This window comes from Sesamum indicum, linkage group LG2 (assembly GCF_000512975.1).
Source record: "Sesamum indicum cultivar Zhongzhi No. 13 linkage group LG2, S_indicum_v1.0, whole genome shotgun sequence".
NCBI lineage: Eukaryota > Viridiplantae > Streptophyta > Magnoliopsida > Lamiales > Pedaliaceae > Sesamum > Sesamum indicum.
Genome location: NC_026146.1, coordinates 11,402,027 through 11,428,628, shown reverse-complemented (window position 1 = coordinate 11,428,628; position 26,602 = coordinate 11,402,027). Strand labels below are relative to the sequence as shown.

The 26,602-nt window shown below is 35.6% G+C and overlaps 3 protein-coding genes and 1 long non-coding RNA gene across 10 annotated transcripts; 3 read left to right on the top strand and 1 right to left on the bottom strand.

The window, feature by feature from the left end:
- On the top strand, positions 273-6,458 carry LOC105155823 (stomatal closure-related actin-binding protein 2). Of its 3 annotated transcripts, none has more exons than XM_011071791.2 (13): positions 273-628; positions 1,559-1,852; positions 2,109-2,237; positions 2,887-2,979; positions 3,098-3,238; positions 3,619-3,687; positions 3,815-3,898; positions 4,191-4,371; positions 4,508-4,624; positions 4,850-4,908; positions 5,210-5,344; positions 5,828-5,977; positions 6,113-6,458. In XM_011071791.2, the coding sequence occupies exons 2-13, from the start codon at positions 1,574-1,576 to the stop codon at positions 6,149-6,151; spliced, it is 1,476 nt and encodes a 491-aa protein (XP_011070093.1). In that variant the 5' UTR covers positions 273-628; positions 1,559-1,573; the 3' UTR covers positions 6,152-6,458. The 3 variants fall into 3 exon arrangements, with proteins under 3 accessions (XP_011070093.1, XP_011070092.1, XP_020547834.1); XM_011071790.2 differs by having other exon boundaries at positions 274-545; XM_020692175.1 differs by lacking the exon at positions 273-628 and adding an exon at positions 1,412-1,474.
- Positions 7,300-9,474, bottom strand: LOC110013063. Of its 2 annotated transcripts, XR_002288230.1 has the most exons (4): positions 9,318-9,474; positions 8,831-9,202; positions 8,673-8,727; positions 7,300-8,045 (listed from the first exon to the last, which is right to left on the bottom strand). It is a non-coding gene; the product is annotated as an uncharacterized LOC110013063 (long non-coding RNA). The 2 variants fall into 2 exon arrangements; XR_002288229.1 differs by lacking the exon at positions 7,300-8,045 and having other exon boundaries at positions 8,512-8,727.
- On the top strand, positions 10,602-13,753 carry LOC105155822 (G2/mitotic-specific cyclin-1-like). Its single transcript, XM_020698647.1, has 9 exons — positions 10,602-10,744; positions 11,483-11,627; positions 11,733-11,790; positions 11,903-12,148; positions 12,228-12,353; positions 12,457-12,864; positions 12,951-13,129; positions 13,224-13,242; positions 13,307-13,753. Exons 1-9 carry the CDS (start codon positions 10,711-10,713, stop codon positions 13,430-13,432), a joined length of 1,341 nt encoding a protein of 446 aa, XP_020554306.1. The 5' UTR covers positions 10,602-10,710; the 3' UTR covers positions 13,433-13,753.
- LOC105155820 (calmodulin-interacting protein 111) lies at positions 16,020-24,865 on the top strand. 4 transcript variants are annotated; one of them, XM_011071787.2, is made up of 11 exons: positions 16,020-16,371; positions 16,552-16,707; positions 17,220-18,097; positions 18,744-18,948; positions 19,231-19,438; positions 20,246-20,733; positions 21,182-21,608; positions 21,820-21,900; positions 22,016-22,206; positions 22,301-22,488; positions 23,712-24,865. In XM_011071787.2, exons 1-11 carry the CDS (start codon positions 16,081-16,083, stop codon positions 23,782-23,784), a joined length of 3,186 nt encoding a protein of 1,061 aa, XP_011070089.1. In that variant the 5' UTR covers positions 16,020-16,080; the 3' UTR covers positions 23,785-24,865. The 4 variants fall into 4 exon arrangements, with proteins under 4 accessions (XP_011070089.1, XP_011070090.1, XP_020547809.1 ...); XM_011071788.2 differs by having other exon boundaries at positions 16,161-16,371; positions 16,577-16,707; XM_020692150.1 differs by having other exon boundaries at positions 16,234-16,371; positions 17,288-18,097; positions 23,712-24,864.

The following is a 26,602-nucleotide window of genomic DNA, read 5'->3' as shown; positions in this document are numbered from 1 at the left end:
TTAAAAAAATAAAAATAGATACAATTCTTTTGCAAGAACTATACTATAAAAAATAATTAGATTACATTATTATAGTTTTACAACTAAAATGAAATTGAGATTAATGTTGTAAATTAGACAAGATTAGTAGGTGGATCCACCTAATAGAAGGAAAAAGGAGCAAGGGTTTTTTGGTCATTTTAGAACTGTCAGCAGGCTATTGCCAGGAAGGATATGTAAAACTGTAATAAAAAGTAAGTGGTGAAAAGTGAAGAGCAGAGAGGGTGGTGAGAGAGAGAGAGAGAGAGAAATGAGAATGGAGTGGTGTGAGTGAAAATGGCGTGGAGGGGGTGGAAGCTTTTCCTTTTCAGTTTGCTTTTGGAAAAGCAGACAGGCATTTCTCTCTGATTCTTCTTCTGCTTCTCCTCACTTGTTCACATCACATCCCTCTTTTCTTTGTCTAATTTTTTTCCAAATTTGAAGAACAAAACAGTCAAGAAACACATGAATATGTGCCTTCACTTCCTCCTGTGATTTTTCTCTGCATTGTCTTGTGATAATCTTCTGTAAGTAGTCTGGTTCTTTCTTAATATTCATCTGGGCTGCCATCCCTCGGTTTGTTTCTTCATGGTCCATTTGCAAATTTTTGGTTAGTAGCAAACTTCTAAAGAGTGATGTTTTGTTCTGTTGTGATTAGCAGGAAAAAAAGGGGTCCTTTCTTTTTGGTTGCTGTATATTAGTTGAATGTTTGTTGTGGGATGCATTGAGCTGCTAATCAGTTTATGCAATGGGTAATTGGAAAACAAGATTATGGAATAAATTTGAAATTTAATTCTTGGTTGCATTGTACAATGGCGTGAAAAGCTTTGTCATCTCTCTTCAGCTAAATTTCTTTGATTTTCTTTATCCTCTGAAATTGCAAACTGTTTTGCTCAAAATAAATTCAGTCTTTTGTGTAGGAACTGTAACTGGTATATCTTTCACAAAAACAGATTCATTCTCTTTTCCTACATGGTAGTAATAGTTGAATTTCTTTTATGAAATCATGCAACTTCAATGAAATTGATATGTAGAAGCTTAAAGAACTCGTCCGGTTCAAGAAGTGATATATGTATGTATATATATCTACATGTTTTAAATATGTTTCCTTAGTTTGTTTACATTATTTATGATGTCATGTTGTTCATATTATAATGCTTAATGCTGTCCCTTTTAATTTGCATTTTTAATTCCGCAGATGACGTTTAATCTAATTCTTACTTTCTTATTCTTGAGCTTTTCCCAGTTTGGTCTGAATCATCCAATTTCAGCATTTCTTTTCTGTGACAGCCTGTAATGATTTTATATACCACTACTGTTAGCTATTCTTATTGTATCCATCAGCCGCCGAGTAAGAATGTCAGCTGACTTTTAATGTAAAATATGTCTAGTTCTGTTGGTAGAATGGATGAGTAATGCAAATAGGTTCTTCGGGTTTTTGGTTGGTGCTTATATTGTGCGTTTGCATCATACTCTGTCTTGATCTTGTTTGGATTATTGAGTTTTATCTCTGATGAAAAGGCTTTTCTTTTGAAATCAGAAAAAAGTTGGGCCGATGACGAGGGTTAGTCCAGAATTTGGAGATGAGGTGCAGGCAGTCTGGACGTTATCAGCCGATGTGAGCTTTCAGTCTAATCAATTTCCTAAGTATAAATTAGGACCTGATAATGAAATTCTAGAGGAGATCAAAGAGGACAACAAGGGTCCACCCCTCAAGGAAGTTGTCATTCGGGAAACAAACCAGCTAACTGAGCAACATAAGCGTCTTTCTGTTCGCGACCTGGCCAGCAAATTTGACAAGAATTTGGCTGCTGCAGCCAAGTTGTCAGAGGAGGTCCTTTTAAATACTACTATGCGCTTTACATTGCTGTTATGCTGTTGAATGAATTAACATATGGATCTTTCATCAAGGGTATGGCAGAAAATATACTCATTTTCATCTTGAAAAATTATTCAGATGATAAAAGTTTCCACTAAAAAATAGTTGATATTTGCTACTGAGATCGCTCATTTTGGAAGTTTTAAGAAAGTTCTCACATTGACGACTAAGAATGGTGAGATTAACAATGAAGTATTTACGGTGCATTCAGGCTAAACTTAAGGAGGTGGCATCTTTAGATGGGCATGTGCTTCTGAAGAAGCTTAGGGATGCATTGGAATGTTTGAAAGGAAGATTGGCAGGTCGAAACAAAGAAGATGTGGAGAAAGCTATTTCAATGGTCAGTTTCTTGTGTTACTTGGTACTTCTGTGTGACTACCATATTTCTGCTTATAATTCATAAAGTGGTTGATTTTTAATTGGTTCTGCATTTATATGTCATTTCTATATTGATGAACTGTGCATACTGGATGAACTTGTAATCTCATTATCCCCAACTTATTTTATTCCATCAAATGTAAACCAATACGGCACATGGCAGAAGCTGCCAATTAGCAGTTTATTTATTGGTTTCCCATTGATGAACCCTCGTCTTTCTATGGAATTTGCCTCTTTAGCCTCACCGAGCCTTGTCTTGATAGAGCTTGCAAGATACTTTTATAGGTTTTACTGGAGTCATTGAGTTTAGATGGTCACTGCGTTGAACTCACAATGTTCATTTTTATTGTGTAACTTTGGTTGCTAGAGTTGCATATTCATATAAAAGGCTCCGAAATCACAGAACCTAAGTTGTTACTCTTATAGGTTACTGACCAAAGGAAGGCTTACTCTTTTAACAATTGTGATACTTATTTTCTATGTTTTGTATTAGTTAACTGTAGTTCTCTGGATGGGATGCCTGTTTGAAGCTTCTATTATCTTCCCACCCTGATTACTTGCCTGTAAAATCTTGCATTGCAGCGCTTGATGTTGGTTCCTATGTTTTCCAGGTAGAGGCTTTGGCAGTAAAATTAACTCAAAAAGAAGGAGAGCTAATTCAGGAGAAGTTTGAAGTGAAAAAGCTAGTCAACTTTCTCAAGCAGGTCTTGTAAAACTTACTTTTTCTCTGCATGTATTTCTCTCTCACATACCATTCTTGCCAAAAGATCTGTCTATCTCCTTTGTGGTTTTTGGACAACAGAATTAGCTTTCCTTTGACAGGCCTCTGAAGATGCTAAAAAGTTGGTCAACCAAGAAAAATCTTTTGCTTGTGCTGAAATTGAGAGTGCAAGATCAGTTGTGCAGAGGATTGGAGAGGCCCTTGAGGAACAAGAAAGAAACCAAAACCCGGGGATGCAGCAGGTACCTTTGGCTTCTTATTATTGAACAGTCAATGATTATCATGTGGGAACTAGTCTTTGTGCCTTTTGTTATCCAGGATATATACTTATTGTTTATAAGAAACCTTATATCCACAAAAATACTTGAGGGGAAAATGAGAAAACACAATGGAAGCAGATATCAAAAGGTTTTAGTACATCGGCCTGCTTCAGTAGTGGTTCTACTATTTCTAATAACTTCTCTCCCTCCCCCTGCTTTTGTCTGAGAGCAATTGCAGAATCTGTACCCTGTGTTATGCTTTTGCTTTCATGTCGTTTTCCCATGCTTCATGTAACTTGTAAATGAAAGCTGCTTCTTTCTTATTCTACATGAATGATTGACTAGAGTTTTCATGCTGATAGGAATTGGAGGAATTAATTGAGGAGGTTCAAGAGGCCAGAAGAATTAGGCTAATGCATCAGCCTAGGAAGGTTTGTCAAGATTGTCGTATTTTGTTCATCCATTAGTTTACTGGTTTTCTGGAATTGCATTATTTTTTAGCTTTTTGTGTTTGGTAATCTTACGTTTTTTGAACTGCATCATTCTATCAATTTGTAGGTCGTGGACATGGAAAGTGAACTTCGAGAACTGAGATTACAGATCAGAGAGAAGTGTACAATTTCACTTAACCTTCAAAATGAGGTCTGCCAGTTGTTTACTTTATAAATAAGTACTTGGCAAATACGTTGATGATATTGAGTATTTCTGAAGTCAAATCTCCAGAATTGCATATATCTATTCCAATTAAATTGTCATATTATTCGTTACATGAACTGCTACTACTTAAGCTCGTGAATGTGGTTCCTCTCGTATGTCATGCAGCAAGTTCTTCACTCTCTAAAGACATATCTCTCCCTTAGAGAATTCTTCAATTCATACAGTTTTTACTTGTCACACACATTCAATCAAAGACTTAGTCCTCGTTTCTTTACAGCTGGCAAGGAGCATGAAAGCTGAGGAAAATATGTACCGACTATACGAGTTAAGCGGTTCTGAGACATTAGGTTCTATATTAAGGATTCAGCCTTGTTCAGATAAAGCAGTAGAGCTTGCAAAATGTTCGATCCAGTGGTATCGTTTGTCTTCTCAATGCAGCCGGAGGGAAGCTATTTTAGGTACAAATTCTTTATTTTCTATGTTGGTTTATGGTGTTACAGAGAATAATTTCTAAATAGTGATTCCTAGCTTTGTAATTTTTCACTATAGTTTCTTCCGATTTTTTATCTAAGTAAATTTTCTGGCGACCCCCAGGTGCCAACAAATGTGTTTATGCTCCTGAGCCAATCGACATAGGGCGAGTTCTGCAAGCTGATATAACATCAAATGGCCTAAAAGTCACGCTTACAACTGATGGGCCGATCAAGCAAGGTTGGTGAAAATGATTGGTGTTGGTACTGTAAGATAAGAAATTGCTTCATGAATTGTTACCACATTCAACTTCTTTTTTAGAGTTCACCTTTATACGACTCTGTAAGTATTATCTTGGAGAACATAGCTACTTATATGCCTGTTCTGCATTAGATCTTTTTACAACTGTGCAAAAGATTGGAAGGAGAGAAAGTGTAACTTTTGCCTTCTTTATTTCATTTCCAGCCTCAGACTTGGGGAGCTATCTGGAGGCACTTTTGCGGAAACCAAACAATGACTTCAGTGTACGTTACTTTATTTTTCTGTAAAGCATGCCACCGCACATTAGCATTATATCCTTCTTGATCAGGAAGTACTATGTTTTTTATGCTTTTGGTGGCTTCACTGATAATTCATACTTATGATTTCATGGGCTCAGCAGATATACATAATTGCATCTTTATTCACAACCAATGGCATCTGTTATATTAAGTTTTTCGGCCATCGTTAGAGTTAAACAGGAAATGAAAATAAAAATAGCTATAATGCATGAATATCCATCTTGAAAATAGTATTTTTGTGATGCTAGTAATTTGTACGGTACAGGTGGTTATCTCTCAAATGAATGGACGGAATTATTCGTCACATTCAGTGCACTTGTTCCATATCGGGAAAACAAGGATAAAGCTCAGTAGAGGATGGATCACAAAGGCCAGAGAATCATACTCTAGGTCTATGCAGGTATTCCTTGTGCCTGTTAATCATATGCTAGTATGAATAAAAATTACTATCTTGGATCATCGTTAATGCCATTGCGCTCTCGTTTCTTGCACAATGCTTTGAATATGTTCACTAGGAATTATTGGATAAGAAATACGAGTTATTCCCACAACTTGAATTCATTTTCTCATACTGCTTTGAGGAAATTTGACAACCCTTTTTTGATATCACCGATACTCTTTGTGAGGCACACACGTACGCACAAGAAAATATATTTTTCTCCTTTGTGGCAGTATTTAAATATGCCGGACTCTTGGTAGTACTTAAATTTGTTACGCGATTTTTGCGAGAAACTGATGTTGCTCTAACATGTATTTGGATGAGAAACCGATGTTCTTCTTCTTGGGGTTTCTTGGTTCCATCTGTATAACACTTCATGTCATAGTTAAATATGATGAATAGTATTCGAGAAATGGTATTTGACAAAATAATATTTGTTTCCAGCTATGTGGATTCAGAGGAGGCGGCAACTCTGCAGCTAAGTCACTGTTTTGGCAGGCTCGGAAAGGACAGTCTTTTGTGCTTGTTTTTGAATCCGAGCGGGAACGAAACGGAGCCCTTACTCTTGCGAGGAAGTATGCCTCTGATTGCAATGTAAGCACCTTCACCATTCTCTAACCTTCTAACCCCCCCAACCCAATACACACACACACATATATACATATAAAAGATGTTTGATCCGATTAGAATGTTACATGTGGAGACTCTAACTCGAAGTTGAAATGGCAGTTTATGCTTGCTGGTCCAGACGACGACGCATTGCTGTAAAGACTGACAACGGTCTTAGTTTCCAACTAATGATAATAGTACTGAAGTTTCAAGAGTTTTCAAGTGTGAAGTCTTTGGTTCTTGTCTGTGTGTGTGGAGATGATACAATACAATGATACATATGCCTTTGTAATCCCCTAATCTTGGCATTCATTTCTAGTTGTTGTCTGTTCCAGGCATTGGTTTTTGGTTTGCCTGTCTAAGTCATTTGTCGTTATAACCTTTCTGTTTTTAATCTTTCACCCTTCATTGTACCTCATTGGTAATGCAAACTTCAGACCTCTATTTTAATTTGCTATTTGTATTCTATCTTTCATCTAATATTTAGATGTCTGTGTACAAAATTTTTGAAATCTGTATATTAAATCCCATACAAAATCCAATATCAATTTGTCAGAGTGGATCATGACTGAGTCTAGAATATTATACGATATTTTATCGTGTTTTATTTGTTATTTTCGTTCCACAAGTTCAGAAATACTCAGAGCAAGCCATAAAAATAAAAAAAATAGGTCTAAAACTGCGCTGCATTTAAGACTTAGAACATTATGAAATTTCAACAAAAAAAAAAAAAAAGTTGTGCTTGTATTTTAATTTCTTACTATTGAAAAATTATATTGGTAGATATACTTTAATATTTCAATTAAATGAACTACATAAATAAATAAAAACTTTCGAAATTTATTTATCTTTTAGAGTAAAAGTTCATAATTTGATATTTTGGAATGAAAATTGATGGATTCTTTTATTATTTTTCTTTTTGGGTAATTGAAAAGTACTTTTATATATTTTTTTCCAGATAAAAAAGTGTATTTTTAAAGTGGTTTTAGTAAATTTTGTTAATCAACTTGTGAGTGAAATATTAGTGAGTCATTTCCACGTGTCACTTAGACTTCTGAACGCACACGAGAACTACGGTGCGGACGCTTGTATGAAATCATCCGCGGCTAACAATATTAGGGTTATTTATTTTTTTATTACAAAAAAAAAATTATATTAATGGATCCGCGCGAGATGATAGGGATGGAGTTTATGGCCTGAGGTTCAGTTCCTTATCTAAAAGCGTAGCTGGCGAATTGTTTGGGATTTAGAAGTGAAAGAAAGAATTTTATCTACGAATAGTGGTCAATAAAAAAGGACGTTAGAAATATTCCAAAAGAAGCTATACTGACTGAAAATATTGCATTTTTAAAAAAATCATACCAATCTGTCGAATCCTCTGACTTTTGATGTAAAAGGTTAATAGACGGAGTTAACCATTTAGATAATATATCTAAATCCCTTCCTTCTTGATTAAAAGGAATTCCTAGAATTCCAACAAACAAAGTAAATAGGACTAATACAAGTAATTGCTGCTCGCCTTCTGCACCTTGATCTATTTAGGGCTATTTGAACTAAGCCGAATCCGTGGACTGAGTAGCTAACTATTTGATGTGGATAGTCGACTGGTTATACCAGCCAACACTCATTGGAGAAATATTGTAACGTCGGTGGATATAGCTCATTCTGTGGCACGTTCTGGAGAAGGTGTGACTGCCTCAAACGAGGCCCCTGGGAAGCCAGTCGGAGGCAGCAGAAACCGCATCTACGAGGCCTGAACGACGAATTGCGCGCCAACTGTGGACGATATAGAAGATTCACTTCGCGCATACACTGAGAACACGGCATAGCCACACCCGAACTAAATAACAAGGCCTGCCCTTTAAGTTGGTCCTATTCCGTGCAAGATTCTCATTCTTTGGGTATTCAATCTCTAATCCTACCAGACCTTTGTACACCGAAAGTGGCTAATCCCTCCTCTTTTTGTGATATGCCCTTCTTTGGTCAGGATATAGATATAGAAAAAGAGTGAACACTAAGTCGATTCTCTTAGAATCGTTAGCATGTAAGAACCCTGAAAATCAAAAGTACCAAACTTAGAAAGTAGAACTATAGCCTTAACTATATTTATGCGAATAATTCGGTGGGGTCGGAATATATTAATAATAATATAATGAGTCACAATTTCACTCGATTAAAAAAATAATTTTATTTTAAAGTAATTGCGACTTGGTGCTAAGTCGCGATTACATACCACGGCTTAGCAATTTTTTTTTCATTTAATTAATTTTTTTATAATTAATTATATAATTTTATTTAATTATATATAATTAACATATTAAAGTCCAAAAAAATATAATATTAAATTATATTAATTTAAAAATTACAATTAAGTGTATATGTATAGTGGATTTGAGTTGATCCACGACACTACTATTCGCATCACTTCGTGCCCTAATCGAAATCAAACATCACGTATTCACAACGAGATGGATTGGACGCAAACGCATACAAGGCAACAATCCTAATAAATAAATTCTTCTATACAATCAGATGTACCGGTACCGAGTTGTCAAGAATAATTGTATAATTCATTGTATTTTTTACAATTATACAAAAAAAAATATACTATACATTTGTACACTTAATTATAATTTTTTAAATTAATATAACTTTAAGTGAAGGTTAAGTGAAATTGTACACTTGTCTCTGATCTGTAATCTCAGTTGTCGAAGTTCACTTTCCATGTCCACGACCTACAAATTGATAGAATGATGCAGTTCAAAAAGCTAAAAAATAATGCAATTCCAGAAAACCAGTAAACTAATGGATGAACAAAATACGACAATCTTGACAAACCTTCCTGGGCTGATGCATTAGCCTAATTCTTCTGGCCTCTTGAACCTCCCCAATTAATTCCTTCAATTCCTATCAGCATGAAAACTCTAGTCAATCATTCATGTAGAATAAGAAAGACACGAAGCATGGGAAAACGACATGAAAGCAAAAGCATAACACAGGGTACAGATTCTGCAATTGCTCTCAGACAAAAGCAGGGGGGAGGGAGAGAAGTTATTAAGCCAAAGGTAGCTGCTGCATCCCCGGGTTTTGGTTTCTTTCTTGTTCCTCAAGGGCCTCTCCAATCCTCTGCACAACTGATCTTGCACTCTCAATTTCAGCACAAGCAAAAGATTTTTCTTGGTTGACCAACTTTTTAGCATCTTCAGAGGCCTGTCAAAGGAAAAGCTAATTCTGTTGTCTAAAAACCACAAAGGAGATAGACAGATCTTTTGGCAAGAATAAGAGAAGCATGGAGAGAGAAATACATGCAGAGATTTTACAAAACCTGCTTGAGAAAGTTGACTTGCTTTTTCACTTCAAACTTCTCCTGAATTAGCTCTCCTTCTTTTTGAGTCAATTTTACTGCCACCTGGAAAACATAGGAACCAACATCAAGCAAGATTTTACAGGGTGGGAAGATATTAGAAGGTTCAAAAAAGCATCCCATCCAGAGAACTACAGTTAACTAATACAAAACATAGAAAACATAAAAGATGTTTGATCCGATTAGAATGTTACATGTGGAGACTCTAACTCGAAGTTGAAATGATAGTTTATGTTTGCTGGTCTAGACGACAACGCGTTGCTGTAAAGACTAACGACCATCTTAGTTTTCAACTAATGATAATAGTACTGAGTTTTGTATTAATTAATTTTTTTTAAGAAAAACACCAAGTCGCGATTACATATCACTACTTGGCAATTTTCTTTTTTTTTTTGTTTAATTAAATTTTGTATAAATTAATTATATAATTTCATTTAATTATATATAATTAACATATTAAAGTCCAAAAAATTATAATATTAAAATTGTATTAATTTAAAAAATTACAATTAAGTGTAGAAATGTATAGTGGATTTGAATTGGTCCACGACACTACTATTCGCATCTCTTCGCGTCCTGATCGAAATCAAACATCATGTATTCACAACGAGATGGATTGGGTGCAAACACGTGCAATGCAACAATCCCAATAAAAAAATATTTCTACACAATCAGATGTGCCGGTACCGAATTGTCAAGAATAATTGTATACTTCATTATATTTTTTACAATTATACAAAAAAATATACACTATACATTTGTACACTTAATTATAATTTTTTAAATTAATACAATTTTAATATTATAATTTTTTGAACTTTAATATGTTAATTTATATATAATTAAATAAAATAATATAATTAATTTATACAAAATTTAATTAAATAAAAAAATTGCCAAGTCGTGACTTGGTGTTTTTCTTTAAAAAAAATTAATTTTTTAATCGAGTCGCTATTTAAAATCACTCGTTATATTATTATTAATATATTTAAAAAAATTATATTAATATAATTTATTTTTGTTTTATAATAAAAAAACCCAACAATATTAACCGAGAATTGTACCACAACGGTAACTTTTTCCACAGTCACAACGGCTAAAAAGTGGCAATTGTACAGCGCATTAGGCTTATTAAGAAACAGAAAATCAAACCGTCGGATCGACTTTCATCGAATGGCTACCAATTCAAAAAAATATGACCGTTGGGCTGAAGCGCCGTTCTCTTCAGCTTCAAAAGGGCGTCCTCTCACATTCTCATCCCCTGTGCATTTCATTGAGCCCTCACACACAGAGAGGAGAGAGAGAGGAAAAGAAAAGAAAAGAGGGGTCAGCGCTTTTTCAAGGGGTTTCAGCCATGGCTTCGAGAGTTGTTCAGCAGCAGAACAGAGGTATCTGAAACTTTCTTTCATCTATTGATATGTATTTGTGCTCAATGATTGTGTTGAATTTTTATGGCTTTCTCAATAATTTAGATAATGGGCCATTGCATTCAAATGGTTCTTAAAGCTTTCTTGGATCTTACTATCATGATTTTTAAGTTCTCTTGATCTTTGATGTGTATGGTGTTGGTGCTCTCCTTGACACTCTCTATTGTTATTTATTCCACCCCTTTTGTTGAATAGACCTGCTTTCAAGAATCCGATCAAAGAGACAATTATATACATATATGATATGCAATCTTATTTAGCGAGTGTATGTGAAATCATTTTTCCTTTACTTTGATCAGGTTCTATATGGTTCTTGATTTTTCTTTCCTTTTGTTGCTTATTGTTTCTGGATGAAACTTCCACAACTCTGTCTTGTCATTCTGTCTTAGATTTATCGTAACCTTGATAACCTTTATTAGATTCTTTATAATGTTGATTGGGTTGAGGCTCTTGTGGATTTTCATTTATATGCAAATCCCATTTGAGTTTCATTACTGCAATGACCATTGGCAAAGTTCTTTTCCAAAGATGTTTCTTGGCAATCATGAACATTCTGTTTTCTTTCAATTGTTCAACGACTTTTTTGATTGTTTCGGATTCTCATCAAGATGATCTTTTTTCCCATACATTTCTTGCTTTTGCTCTTTGATGAATTTCCCCCCATCTCATTTGTACTTCTGTTGTTGATCTGATCTACAGGAGAGGTAGTCCCGGGGGCTATTAAGCAGAAGAATGTGGGAGCAGAAAGGAAGAATCGTCGTGCACTAGGTGACATAGGAAATGTGGTTACCGTTCGTGGGGTCGAGGGGAAGCAGATTCCTCAGGTTTCTCGTCCGGTTACAAGGTATTGAACAAATTCTTTCATCCAAACTGAAAGTGAATGAACAGATTGAACTCTGAATGTGACCTATTGCGTTCTAATTATGTGTTCTGTTCTTATTTTATTCAGGAGTTTTTGTGCTCAGTTACTGGCTAATGCACAGGCTGCAGCAGCTGAAAACAACAAGGTCCAGTTCTTGAATTTGCAATCTTGTTTGTTTCAGTCATTCTAGCTGACTTCTCTTGTGCTTCTATTATTACCACACCCTTATTGTTGTTTTATTGTTTGATGAAATACAGGCTGCAAATGCCAATGGAGCCATTGTGGTGGATGGAGCTCTGCCGGAAAAGAGAGCTGCCGTGCGGAAGCCAGCTCAGAAAAAAGCTGCAGCAACCACCAAACCTAAGCCAGAGGAGATAATTGAAATTAGTCCCGATAGTACAGAAGTTGCAGAGAAGGATAAGCCTCTCAAGGAGAAGGCCGGAGAGAAGTCGTTGAAGAAGAAAGCTCCAACTCTTACTTCAACTCTCACTGCTAGAAGCAAGGTCAATACAATTAACCTTCCAAGCCTCATGTAATATCCAGGTGTAGTTTTCCCCTTCTTATTTGATCTTTCATTTGCAGGCTGCGTCCGGGCTAAGCAATAAACCAAAGGTGCAAATAGTTGACATAGATGCTGCTGACGTGAATAATGACTTGGCTGTTGTTGAATATGTTGATGAGATCTACAAGTTCTACAAGTCAGTTGAGGTATAAACTCTTGAAGCTCCTCATTTTAGTGACAATCTAGTAAGTTCTTTTTGTTTTATAATGTTGTTTGCTAAGCAGAATTTTGTGTTTCTTGTTGATCCAGAATGAGGGCCGTGTTCACGATTATATGGATTCACAACCTGAGATAAATGAGAAAATGAGAGCAATTCTGATTGATTGGTTGATTCAAGTTCACCACAAATTCGAGCTCAATCCCGAGACCCTTTACCTCACGATCAACATCGTTGATCGGTATCTTGCAGCTAAGACTACATCAAGAAGGGAGCTGCAGTTGGTGGGGTTGGGAGCAATGCTTATAGCTTCCAAGTATGAAGAAATTTGGGCCCCTGAGGTGAATGAGTTAGTGTGCATCTCAGACAGAACATATACTAACGAGCAGGTCTTGGCTATGGAGAAGCGGATATTGGCCGCGTTGGAATGGTACTTAACGGTCCCGACTCCATACGTTTTCCTTGCCCGCTTCATCAAAGCATCTCAAACTGACTCTGATGTGAGTATTAATCATTCTTGGATCAGCTGCTGAGTTATTCCTGAAATTTAGGCCAAGAATAGTAAACCTATCCTCAAATATTGCAGGTGGAGAGCATGGTATATTTTCTTGCTGAGCTTGGAATGATGAATTATGCCACACTTATTTACTGTCCATCAATGATTGCCGCCTCGGCAGTCTATGCAGCTCGGTGCACGTTAAATAAAGCCCCCATCTGGAATGAAACTCTTAAGTTGCACACTGGTTTCTCAGAACCACAGCTTATGTAAGTCAAATGATCACTTGTTTACACTTCTCCGTAAGCAGTAACCAATTGATAAATGGACATTTGCTAATGGGGATGTTTGTTCTTCGACCAGGGATTGCGCTAAGCTGCTGGTCAGCTTCCACTCCATGGCAGCAGATCAGAAGCTGAGAGGGATTTACAGAAGCTAAGCTGCTGGTCAGCTTCCACTCCATGGCAGCAGATCAGAAGCTGAGAGGGATTTACAGAAAATACTCGAGTTCGGAGCGAGGGGCTGTCGCACTTCTACCACCAGCCAAGTCTCTTTTGGCTCTGCCTCATTGAGCAACTAACAGCTATAACATATAGGCATTTGTCACACACAGGACTTGATGTAAGCTAACATCTATTTTGTGGGACTTTTAATCTTGAACGATTCGAAGCTCTGTATAATTCTTTGTTCTTTTGAAGCTTCTCAGTTCTCAGGAAGTGAGAAAATTTGTGAAACCTTAACATCATTGATTACCTCGAACAGCTGTGAAATCCCAGATTATATTGCATTATTATGAAATATAGAAGGTTTTCTTCTATGCTGGACAATGAAACAAGTCTGTATCTGTCTGCACAGTGCTGAGTTATTTAATTGCAACAAGATCGAACAACTCATTTTCCCTCTTGATTGCTAAAGCTCTGGTATTTCTCAAAGAGAGAGATTGCATACTTGTCTTGATTTTCAAGAAAGAAACTGAAAAACCGGTATCTCCTTCGAGTTGACTTGAATAATTTGAGGATTTTTTTATTTATTTTCAAATTATAAATGCCATCAATTTGTAGAACTTGGTGGATTTTGAAGCTCATCTTCCGTCAAGATGGATTTGTGTAGTGGGTCTTTTGATTTCTTCTCAAATAAAAAACGTTAACTTTCAATGATTTTCGGAATGAAAGCCTTGATCTTAAATGCCGTGGATTTTCCCTTGAGATGATTTTAAGACTTCTTGAATGCTCTCTTGCACTCTTCACTTGTATCTTCAATTATGTCTTGAGGGGTTTTTTGATGTCTTGAGGGGTTTTTTGACTCGTCTTCACTTGTCTCGGTCTTGCGCCTTGAGTTGTGTGAGTGGTCTCTAAACTTGTCTTTTATACCTTGTAGTTAATTGTTGATGAAACACATTCTATTTATAGTTGTAGGGAGGAAGACTTTGCCATGTTACTTGATGACACGGTGAGATTTGCTTTCTTTGTTTGCAAGAAGAGATTTAAATTGCTACCAGTTATATAAAATAAAAATATTGATTGATGGTAAAATATATATTATACATGTCATAATTGACAATAAATTTGCACGCTTAAAGGTCGTCTCCAAAACATCGACCAGGCTCATGAGCGCAAGCATGTTTTATGATGATGATATTTACATCAAAATATCAATAGTATTTTTCTTCTACCAATGCTTTTTTGGGGGGTTAAATTTATTTTGACCCCCTGTGATATGTCAAAATAACAAAAACCCTCCTATAAAAATTTTTATATAAAAAATCACCCCTACGTATTGAATAACTAATCACATCGCTCTCTGGTTAACTTGAGCCTATTTTTTTAAAAATAATAACTAAAATACATATTCTAATAAATCAGTCAAACTAGACCTATTCATATATAATTATTTTAATTTATAATATAATTTATAAGTATTAAAAATATTTATAATATATATAATTATAATTTATAAAAAAAATTAAAATAACAATTATACCCCCCCTCCTCCCGGTGACCTACCTTTCCTCCCCCCACAGTCCATTTGGGCATCGTCGGCTGCCCAGATCTGGCCGATCGACATCGTCCTCTTGGGCGACAACTACCGCTTATTTTTTAATTATATATAATTAATTATATATATATATATAAAAGGTACTTAGCCAATTTGCAGTTAAAGCGCGTGTGGCCCAATTTCTGTATTAAGGGATTTTTTTAACTTTATTTTATATCACATGGGGTATTTGATACTTTAATTTTTCATATGGGTTTTTTTGAACATTCCTATTATTACTGGGGGTCTCGGGATTTTTTTCCTTTTCTTGGTGTGGAGACTTACCTTGATGTGTGTTGTTGGGGCATTTACTTGAACTGTTAATGATATTTTTGCACTAGGAAAAGTTGTACTTTTAGTCCCATATAATGAGTGTTACACTTTTGATTTCACATTTTAATATCATAGGATAAATATTGTAACATTTTTTGCCTGGTTAAATTGCAATCTATCTACCTGTGTTATGAAAAATAGACAAACTACCCTCTTAGGAAAAATAAAATAGCAATTTATCGCTTTGTGTTTTTCAAAATGTAATACTTTTTACCCCATGTATTTTAAAAAATGAAGCAATTTATTGCTATATATTTTTCATAAAAAGGTAATTTGCTCATTTTCAATATCATAAAAGGGTAAATTGTTATTCACCCTTTTCGGCCTCAAGATAAATATTGTGGCGCATTTAGTCCCGTATGATATGAAAATTGTTTACACAAACACTCTCTGCTACACTTTACAAAATAAGGAGTGTTAGTGATGTTCATTCATGTTTACATAAAATTTTGCTTTTGAATAGTAGCTATAAAGGTAAGTTACAACGACCTCCCATGAGATTTTGTATAACTACGATTTGAAAAATTATCAATACCTCATGATTTTAATGGTGGTCCAATAATTAATTCATTTCGTTAGCCTCTATTAATTTTTCATGTATTTTTTGTAGTGAACTAGTAAAAAATGTTCTATTAAGAATTATAATTTTATTTATTTATTAATTTTTTTATTGACTAAGTGAATAAAAGGTTCAAAATATTAAATAAAAGATGGGCAAAAAATGAAAACAAAGACAATGTATATGTTTTATTTATAAAAACCAAATCCACATCCTTAAACCCCTGTAGGGTTTTAAAGTGTGGAAGACCTTCTCACACACAGTCCAACTCCATTGGAACCCTCAGTTGCGAAAATGCCTTCCAAGAAAAAGAACTCGAAGACACCTTCAAGACCACCCTCCATTGCCCATCAGGACACCGACTTCTCCTCATCTTCCCTAGTTTCTTCTTCAACCCCCACCCACCAACACCTCTCCTCCTCCCTCCATGAAGCTGCTTCACCCAAATTCCCAGCTCTCATTTCTGGAACCGCTTTCATTGGCTTGGTTGTGGACGACGCCATTCCAGAATCTAGAGGATGCAAGATTTGGCTTTCGGAGTCTGCCATGCTTTCTTCTTCAATTCCCCCCGGTTCCCTTGTCTCGGTACAAAATTTTTCCCGATTTTTTTGTCCACGTTTCTTGCTTAATTAGTACCTTTCTTGTCTACGATATTACAATTCCAAGGTATTGTTTGAATACGTTCAATCGAGGCGTGCTGTTGACTTCATTCGTTCTGATTCTTGCGATTCTTTAGTTTACTTTTGGTATCATATGTATTGATAGGTCTCACTTTCTTCTTTGGGCAAAGTTCGGAGCGGCTTTCCTTTGAGCACACTGTCAGATGAATGCGCAAGACACTTTGGTTTTGACTTGGCAGATACTTTGGCAGATGAAGCTGGAAATTTCTTCGCACTGGCAACTGTATTCCCTTCTTGTAAGGTTTGGACATAACTTAGATTGTTATACAATCCTTGTTTCTGTTGTCTACTCTTTCTGTAGTGTAGAAATTCTGTGAGTTTATACTGGTAGTTTGTCTGGAATAACCCTAGAAGGCATTCTCACACATCTAGTTCTTGCCTGTCTCGACAGCATAAATCCTGGTTTAGTTTCATGTCTTGGGACAGTAATCATTTTTGCCATTTTGTCAATGCGAAGTACTAAAGTCATGAACTCCCAAAGCAGGACGGAGCAGGAGTGAACAACAATCAATTGCTTAAATATGAGGTTAATTCTGATGAAATCCATATATCTAAGGAAATTGTGCAAACTAAGGTATATTTGGAAAACGTATTGGCTGGAAATACCACTTTTATGCAAGGTAGTCCAGAAAGTGGTGATGAACTAATTCATATGATAACCAACCATGTGCTATATATGCAGCTATTGATAATTAACCATCTGTTATTTTCATTGCAAAAGTCTTAGTTCATCAGAAATTTCTTTATATACAGGTTTTGAAAAATGGGGTGCGCTTGTCTTCAAACCTTTCATATACTCTGGGTTGTCCATCTTCTGGCAGGGTCATTTTTGTTCATCCTGTTAACTATTATCCCTCTAGTGAGAATGGAAATGTCAAGCGATGTGGCCTTGGAGCTAATTGTATCACATTAGACAGCTGCAAGGAGTTATATCTATCTCCAATTTATGTGAATGGTAATGTTGAAAAGGAGGGTATCATCTCATCTCGTCTTGACCTATCCAAGGACGTAGCATATGATCAGGCCGAAAATAGCAAACTTTCATCCCCAAAGACACCATCTCTGTCAGAGTCTAAAGTTAGCTCCCCTTGTTCAACACAGTCTCACACGTCAAATTATGACAAGTCAGTATCAATGACGACTTACTCGTCTCATGCATCTATCGACATACTTGACATGAAGGAAGTTTTCAGAAATGATTCCTCGAGGAAACTTCTAGAAGCGTGCACTGCATCCTGGTTAAGTTCACGAAGTTTACTTCCTGGCAATTTTGTTATTGTCCCAGTTCTTTCAGGATTTTGTGTTTTCCAAGTTGTAGGTTCCAAAAGGAATTTTCCAAATAGTGAAATCTTGAGTAGTATGAATCATGATTTCCATGCTCAAGATTCAGACTTAGGGCGGGAGATGATATCTGCTTTTTCTATAGATCGAGGAACAAAAATTCATTTGCTTCCAGAAAATCCTTTAGTTGAAACTTCAGTGAGAGGCTCTTTGGTGCATCCAGAACTTGGACAAGGGTATGATAACAGTAACACAGAAGTCAACTTTTCAAAGTTGGGAGGCCTTTCTAAAGAATTTGCTGTTTTAAAAGATATTATAGTTTCATCAGCAGTACAAGCTACAGTGGCAAGGTGTATATCATTACCTCCTTAGTAATCTTTCTTTTAATTATTGGATCTTATTTTGATACCCTTGGTTGAATTATTGATAGTGGTATATGGTGCAATGGGGGAATTCCATGACCATTATTCTTACTGTTCAGTGTATCATGAAACTTCTCAGTGTTATTTAATATCTTGAAACTCCAATTTTCATATTTACTATCTGTGAATGCATAAGTCCAACCTCAGAATCGTGTATGATAATAGCGCTGAAGAACTATGCTCTTAGTCCTAAGGAAAGCCCTGTTGTAACAATGAACTTTATTATAACATGATATTTCACAATTTTCATGTACGAGTTTGAGTTCACGTGTTCACAAAATTCAATTATTCTTTTCTTTCCTTTTACTTTCTTTCTGAACCTATCAATGATATCCTCCTGCTAACTTTGAGAGAAAGGCATATATCATCTCTAAGGGGTATTGCTGTAGTAAGCTAGGTTGGGCACACTGATTATAGTATAAACTTCCCAATCAGTTTAGCTTGAATCACGAGCTAACACATATTCAGTTCTAGGTTTGAATATTAGAAAGCATTTTATTTTGGAAAAAGCAAAATAAAACCTATGTCTTTTTCCATATCTGACTAGGTGATCATTGCTGTTAATTCTTTCTAGCTTGGGTCTACGGCCTACAAAGGGAGTGCTTCTTCATGGGCCACCAGGGACAGGAAAGACTACTTTGGCTCGAGTTTGCACTCATGGTGCTGGTGTTAACATGTTTTCAGTGAATGGACCTGAAATTATTAGTCAATACCATGGAGAAACTGAACAAGCATTGCATGAGGTGTTCGATAAAGCTAGCCAGGCCTCACCTGCTGTGGTAAGTTTCTCGCTTCCATTCTGTTACAGAACTACAGCGATTTTAGTTTCAAGTCCTAATTTTGAACCGTCAATATATACTCCATTTTGGATGCACAGTTAACTATTTTCAGTCAAAAATGGGGTCTGTCTCTCTAGTATGACTGGGACAGTGCCATTGTACTAAACCTGTATCAGCAATTTTTTTATTTAAGCGGTGTATATCATGGCTGAAAAAAGGTGTTGACCTTCGGATAAGCATGTTTTCCTTGAAGAAGCGGGTTCTTTGTATTCTCATATGCAGGTTTTCATAGATGAGTTGGATGCCATTGCACCTACACGTAAAGATGGAGGAGACGAACTATCTCAAAGAATGGTTGCCACACTCTTGAATTTGATGGATGGAACTAGTAGAACGGATGGAATACTAGTTATTGCAGCAACAAACCGACCTGATAGTATTGAGCCTGCACTTAGAAGACCTGGAAGGCTTGACAGAGAAATAGAAATAGGTACTTAAGATTCCTGTAGCATCTACTATTATTTTAACTGGAATACATGTTCACATTTCAGTACGAAATAGCAGCTGTTGCCCCTGAACTGCTGCAGTTGTGAATTTGTACCAGGGAATTTTTTTCTTGTCCTCGGTTGTTGCACTTACCATGCAGTATATGTGTGCGAAAAGAAGTACATAAAAGACCAACCAGCAAAAGGAAAAGCTAAGCTAGAAATGCCCTTTCTCAATTCACCAATTAGTACAAATAGTATGATCATATTTGTAATTAACCTAATGGAACTAAAGTACTGACACTGTCAACAACAGGAGAATGGAAAGACTAAACGGGTATGCGATAAAGCACCCTAGTGTAAGACTAATTGGCATCATGGTGGAGTGGCTCCTCAGGTATATATATGCCTGTAGGGGAGAGTTGGGAAAATATTGGAATGCACTAGATTTTGATCATTAAGGCTAACCAAGACCAGGGGTTGGCACAATTATGACATCATTATAACAAAGTGTAGAAAGTGGCATATTGGCACTTAAAGTTCTCGCCAATGAAACTTCAGTGGGTCGTCATAATAGTTTCCTTCATTTTTGCATTAGCTGTTGCCTAGTCTTGTGAGTATGAAAGATATCCTATTGCTACAAGAGGATATTTTCTTACTACTTGTAGCAGTTTCCGTATGTTACTAGTCATAAAATTCTGAATTTTTCGTCCTACTGCATTAATGTTGGCATTTAGCTTCATAATCTCTTTTATTAGTTACTGAGTGATTATCAGTGACCTGATAAAAATATGTTTCGTGAATATATATAGGTGTACCATCTCCTAGACAACGGCATGAAATATTGCTTGTGCTTCTCAGTGAAATGGAGCATTCACTTTTGGAAAAGGATATTCATAATCTTGCAATGGCCACACATGGTTTTGTTGGAGCTGATTTAGCTGCTCTCTGCAATGAGGCAGCTTTGGTTCGTCTTCGGCAATATGTTAAATTGACTATCAGTCATGGTGATTCAGATTTTGAATTTTCAACTGTTGCACTTGGTTCAGTTTGCCAAACATCAAGTCAGTCACAAGATTTTCCATTGGGCAGTGATCTGGGTGCCACTCATACTTTTCCAGATTCAGTGAAAGGTAATTTGGAGGCTGCTTTTTCCTGCACTTTGGAAACTCAGCACTCATCAGAGTTTATGGATGGGATTGGAGTAAACAGGACTTCTGTTCTAAAGGACATCTTAAGAGTTACTCCAGAAGATTTTGAGAAGGCTAGAGTTAGAGTAAGGCCAAGTGCCATGAGAGAGGTAAATGTACCATTTTCTTATTGTGCAACGTTGACATCCAATGCCCATAGTTAAGCCTGATAGTTTGAAGCTTTTCCCTTATAGCTCTTCTGCAACCCTGAATATTCATTCTTGATATTAATCATTATTTAAAAGCCCTTTTGATTTTAATATTTACCTTTCTATTTAGACCCTATACAATTTCTGTGGGATTCAAATGTAACACCAAGCAAATACTTTAATGTGTTAAAATAAGCAGGAGGCAACAAATGAGGATTGGTAGGTCTCGATTGATTTAGGATAAGTCTTGTATAAGCCATTTAGAACTCCAAACTCCAGTTGGTTACATTTGTTTGTTGTTGTTAGTATGCCAAATATCAGAGTAAGGTAGTCATTTTCTGATTATACTTAAAATAATGATAATACATGTTTCCTAATTCCTTTGTTTTGTTCTTTGCATTGTGAACAGGTAATCCTTGAAGTTCCTAAAGTTGGCTGGGAAGATGTTGGTGGTCAGATGGAGGTTAAGATGCAATTGATGGAAGCTGTGCAATGGCCTCAAAAACACGGGGATGCTTTCCAGCGCATTGGAACTCGTCCCCCTAGCGGAATATTGTTGTTTGGTCCTCCAGGATGCAGCAAAACTCTTTTGGCTCGTGCTGTAGCTTCTGAAGCAGGGTTGAATTTTCTTGCAGTGAAGGGCCCTGAGCTGTTCAGCAAATGGGTTGGTGAATCTGAAAAGGCCGTGCGTACTTTGTTCGCGAAGGCAAGGGCAAATGCTCCTTCGATTATATTTTTTGATGAAATTGATGGTCTTGCTATAATTCGTGGAAAAGAAAGTGATGGAGTTTCAGTTGGTGATCGAGTTATAAGTCAGCTACTTGTCGAATTGGATGGTAACTAACTCCAAGAATAACTTCTCTGAGAGCTTATCTAGATGTATTATGTTCAAGAGTCTATTATCTCTTATCTCAATAATTATCAATTGCCACTATTTAAGCTTGTTTCAATTTTTTGTTTCTGATATATATATATATATAATTGCTGTAGTTTGGAAAACAGTAGAATAATCTGGTATCTATCTTAAAGTCAATTTTTTGATGGTAGGTTTGCAACAAAGAGGTAGTGTCACTGTCATTGCTGCTACAAATCGGCCAGATAAAATCGATCCTGCTCTGCTCAGACCAGGTAACTTCTGAGCTGTATCTGTTTTGTCGTGTTTGATTATCTAGGCAACTTTTCTTCTTTTCTTTTCACTTACAGCAACCTGGACCGCCTGCCTAATTGCTTCTAAACTTGTTAGGACGTTTTGATCGATTGCTTTATGTGGGACCACCAAACAGAAAAGACCGCGAAGATATATTTCGTGTCCATTTGCACCGCATGCCATGTAGTTCAGATGTTGACATCAGTGAGCTTGCTGTTCTTACTGAAGGCTGTACGGGTGCTGATATATCACTTATCTGTCGTGAAGCAGCAATTAAGGCTATCGAAGTTCGTAAAGCACTCTCAAAATAAATATTTACTATCTTATTCTATCTCCTTCAGCATGTTTTCAGTAAATGATTTTTGTTTTTTGTCCTATCAGGAAAACCTATCTGCCTCAGAGATCACAATGGAACACTTGAAAGTCGGTATTCAGCAAGTACAGCCATCTGATGTTCAGATGTATGAGAAGCTATCGGGAAAGTTCCAGAGACTCGTTAATTCAACTGCTAATGAGAATGATTTGGAATGTGAACCTTGCTCCAGCAAATCAAGTCATATAGCTCTTTGGTATGTCTCTTCTCCATTTTGTGGCATATTTTGAGTTTCCATTATTTAATTAATGGGTCTGACAGATGCTTATCTTCCAAATTAGCTAGGATGCTGTAGTATGGTAGTCATGTACTTCCCTCGATTGGACGGCCTTCTCTCTAACATTTTGCTATCTCAAGACGAATTGCCTCTAATCAATGATTGAACTTTTGTTCACCTTGATGTCCAAAATATCCTCAATTTCCAGTAACAAAAAAGTAGAAATGTTTTTTATGCCCCCTCTCCATGTCACTACAACCTTTCAGTCACCTTTCTCAACATATAACCCACCTGAATGCTAAGGCACTTCATTGCTGATATAACCTTCTCATAAACTCCAGTTACAAGATAACTGAACCCTGAACATGAACTGTGTTTTCCACACAAAATCCTTTAGTAGATTACGTTTAGGCTTCATTTGTTTATGAGAGGAAGGGGAAATAGATTACTTTTGGGATTGCAAGTTAAACTTACTTTATAGGGAAAGCATAGTGTTTGCCCTTCAAGTTATTTAGTATTACTAGAAGGGAGTAACTCTCTCAGATACTCTTCATGTTTGGTAAAGTGAAATTAACATGGAAAGAGAACATTAAGTTGGCCATTTTCCTTTATTTGATGTTAATTGACCCTTTTCTTTAGTTTGTGTTTATGGGTAATATCATAAATAAAAATCAAAATGAGGAATTTGTTTTGGTCATTTGTGTGCTATATAGTTCACTTTTTCGCCAGATTTGGATGAAAACAAAATTGGGTTGGAAGGAGTTTCACCAACATCATGTTTTACTGCCTCTCTATTTATACTTTCAAATCAAATAAAAAAATTTCTTATAGGAGGCCGCTATATTTCCACTTTATACATCTACTTTTCACCGCAACCAAATGCATTCTTAAGCCAAGAAGCAATTGTTTTTTCAAGGCTGTTTTCTTGAAACTTGGGCATGTTAAACTTAACCAATTTTCTTGGATTTCTCTTTGATGCAAAAGGTAAATCAGGGGTGTCAATAAGATCTATTTGGGGTTTGATTCTGGAAAAGTTTGGATATATGTTGCTGCTATACTACTTGGATGCCCTATTATTAACTATAATGAATTTATCATCTCTGCTGTTCTTTTTGTTTCTTGTATCACTTTCAAGATGTGTGTTTGCAATCTAACTTAGACTCTCAAATAGCTAAGGCTAATACTTTGACTGTGGTGAGCAGGGCCAGATTAAAATCTGCTATGCTGTTTCTTTTCCGACTCCCATGGTTCCTTTTGCAACCAGGTTCTTCTTGAAGCCAATACACATGCCTTAATGTCTTCTTGATATTGACCTGCAAATTTGGCTCATCAATGATCATGCTATGGTTGGGGAACAAAATCCAGAGGACCACAGCTATAAGAATGTGTGCTACTCATGAATAGTATAATAATCATCTTAGCCACTACCGGTCTGAGGAAGGAGTGCCTGTAAATGCCAACTCAATTGTTTTACCAGTCATGCATTGCATACTCGTCTTTGCTCGACTCTTCATTGGCAGATTTGGGTTGGGGGAAGGGTGGTTGAATGAGGGTGGTGTTGAAAATCCTTTCGCAGAGGTATGTCTATATATAGATGTTCTGATAGTTAAATGCACCCTGGTCCGGTTGCTGCCGAAGGAATTCCATGCAGCACTCCATGTCTACATAGCTTTAATTTGGGAATTGACTCCGACTGCTACAAGGGGTGAATCATGAGGATAAAGACCATAACCAAACATTGCAAGCTGCACCCAGATATTCCCCCTTAGATTTTTTGGGGTGCCCCCAAGATGGTATATTCATCACCTTCTTGTTGTAGATAAGCAAAAAAAAAAGGTGTCTGTAAGATGTTCCTTTTGATATGGCAAAGGTTGTCACTCAAGACATTGTCAAATGTCAAGTCAGTGGATAAATTTGGGAAGAATTAAGACAGGTTCAGAATTCAGAAGAATATGATTTTGCTCACTACTTTTACCACATTGGTTCCCCCTTTTAGGCCTATCCTAATCTTGTCTGGCTTCCTTGTCTTAGCATGCTCACCGGCATATCTTTTGATACGTATCACAGGATCAATAGGGGAAGTGAGAAAAATGTCCTACAATTTCAACTTCTCCCAATACTTTTTAGTTTTTTTTATCTTTTATATAGATTTTGTACTTTTGTTCTATCTTAGTTTCTGATTTTAATTCATTGAAAGCTAAGTCTACTGCTTCATCTAATAAATGATTATGATGGGGTAATGGAATCTTGATATGCTTTATTTTAGTCAACATGTCTATTATGTCTCCATATTTGATTGGTAGCAAACATTATTTATTTGTTTTTTGTTTTTGTGGCTGTTTACTTGTAATAAATATTACCCATCTGATATTTTTGTATTTTGTGTGCTATTGAGTTTGGATTGATTCAAAAAATTTTAGTCTACATTTTCTTTGGACGAATTTAATGAAAGATTTCAAACGACTCTATGTAAAAAAAAAATTGAAATTCATAAATATATTACCAAACATAATTTAAATGAGAGTTGCAGAATTTGAATTTTTTTTTCTAATATGAAATAATAATCCAAACAAATTTAGAAAAATATACAGTAATATGAAAATAAATATAAGAACCCACAAAAAATTAGTAGAGAATATTTCTTCTTTGCATAACTAAGCTTGAATTTTCATTACCTCTATCAAGTTATTTAAATTCCAAAGCTTTTTATCTTGTGATGTAAATTATGTTATTTGCAGAGATGCCCCCAAACTTCAATAAATAACACTTTGATTTCTAACCACAAAACTAAGTACTAAGCATACCTAAAAATCAAAGTCAATGCCAAATATCTTAGTGTGTGGTTTCAACATTATAATTAAACGACCACTAAATACTAATCACATCCAGCACCCATAAATATTCCCCGACAGTAAAACAGTACTGTCTCATTGCATAAACAAATCATAAACTTACCACATTCACCCTAACATTAACCTTTTCAAAATCACTAATGACAGTTTGAAATAAAATAGTTGTACAGTTATAAATTATTAATATATATTTTAATAATTTAATTACAATAAATATAATTGTGAATATAGCTGAGTTATTACCATGTTATTCTTAAATATCAAGGGTAACAATTTAAACATACTTTTTTTTTTTCTATCATTATATAGCCAAAACAATTATAATTATAGTTAGATCTTTATTATTATCAATAATTTTAATAGGGATAAGTACTACACCCCTCTTCTGAGACTTGGTATAATTTTATGTGGATTCCATATGATTTGAAAAATTACATCTAGCATCCCTGAGGTTTGATTTTGTCTGACAAAAAATCTCTCTGTTAATTAAAATTCATCGAATTTACTGATATTAACAAAAAAATAAGATAAAATTCTACATTTATCTCCGATTGACTTATTATTAATTTATTGCAGGTCAAACAAATCTTTGTATGATCAAATTACCCTTATACGTCCTTACATGTTAATGCAAGTGAGAGAGTATATTTTCACCATTATAAGGGTAGTTTAGTATGAAAATATTTGTTTGACTTCAATAAATCAATCAAGGGCAAATATCAATTTTTTGCATTCAATTATTTTTTTTATTAATATCAACAAATTCAGTTAATTTTCACTAATGGAGAGCCCATTTATTACACAGAAGCAAATTCCAGGAGTACTAAATATAAATTTTTAAATCACAGGGGATCAACGTGTAATTATCCCAAACTTTGAGAAGGAAGTGTAATTATCCCATTTTAATATGTATATATTTTATCATTAATATTACTTTTTTTTTCCTAATAAGGTTCTACTTATCCCAAATGAGGAGGAGAACCAATAATCATCAATTTTATAAAATATTTAAAAGTAATAAACATATAAAGTGTTTGCAAAAGATGAATATAAAAAATGTTACATGAATGAGCACCAACCACTTCTGCAATTATAAAAAAATGACCAACCAATTTGAGTGATGGCATATTGGTCAACATCTTAAAAAAACTTCAATTTGATTCCCACATGAAAAAGAATTCCTTACACTTCACATTTTTGTTCACACAACCCCCCCCCCCCCCCCCACACCCCCCTTTCTT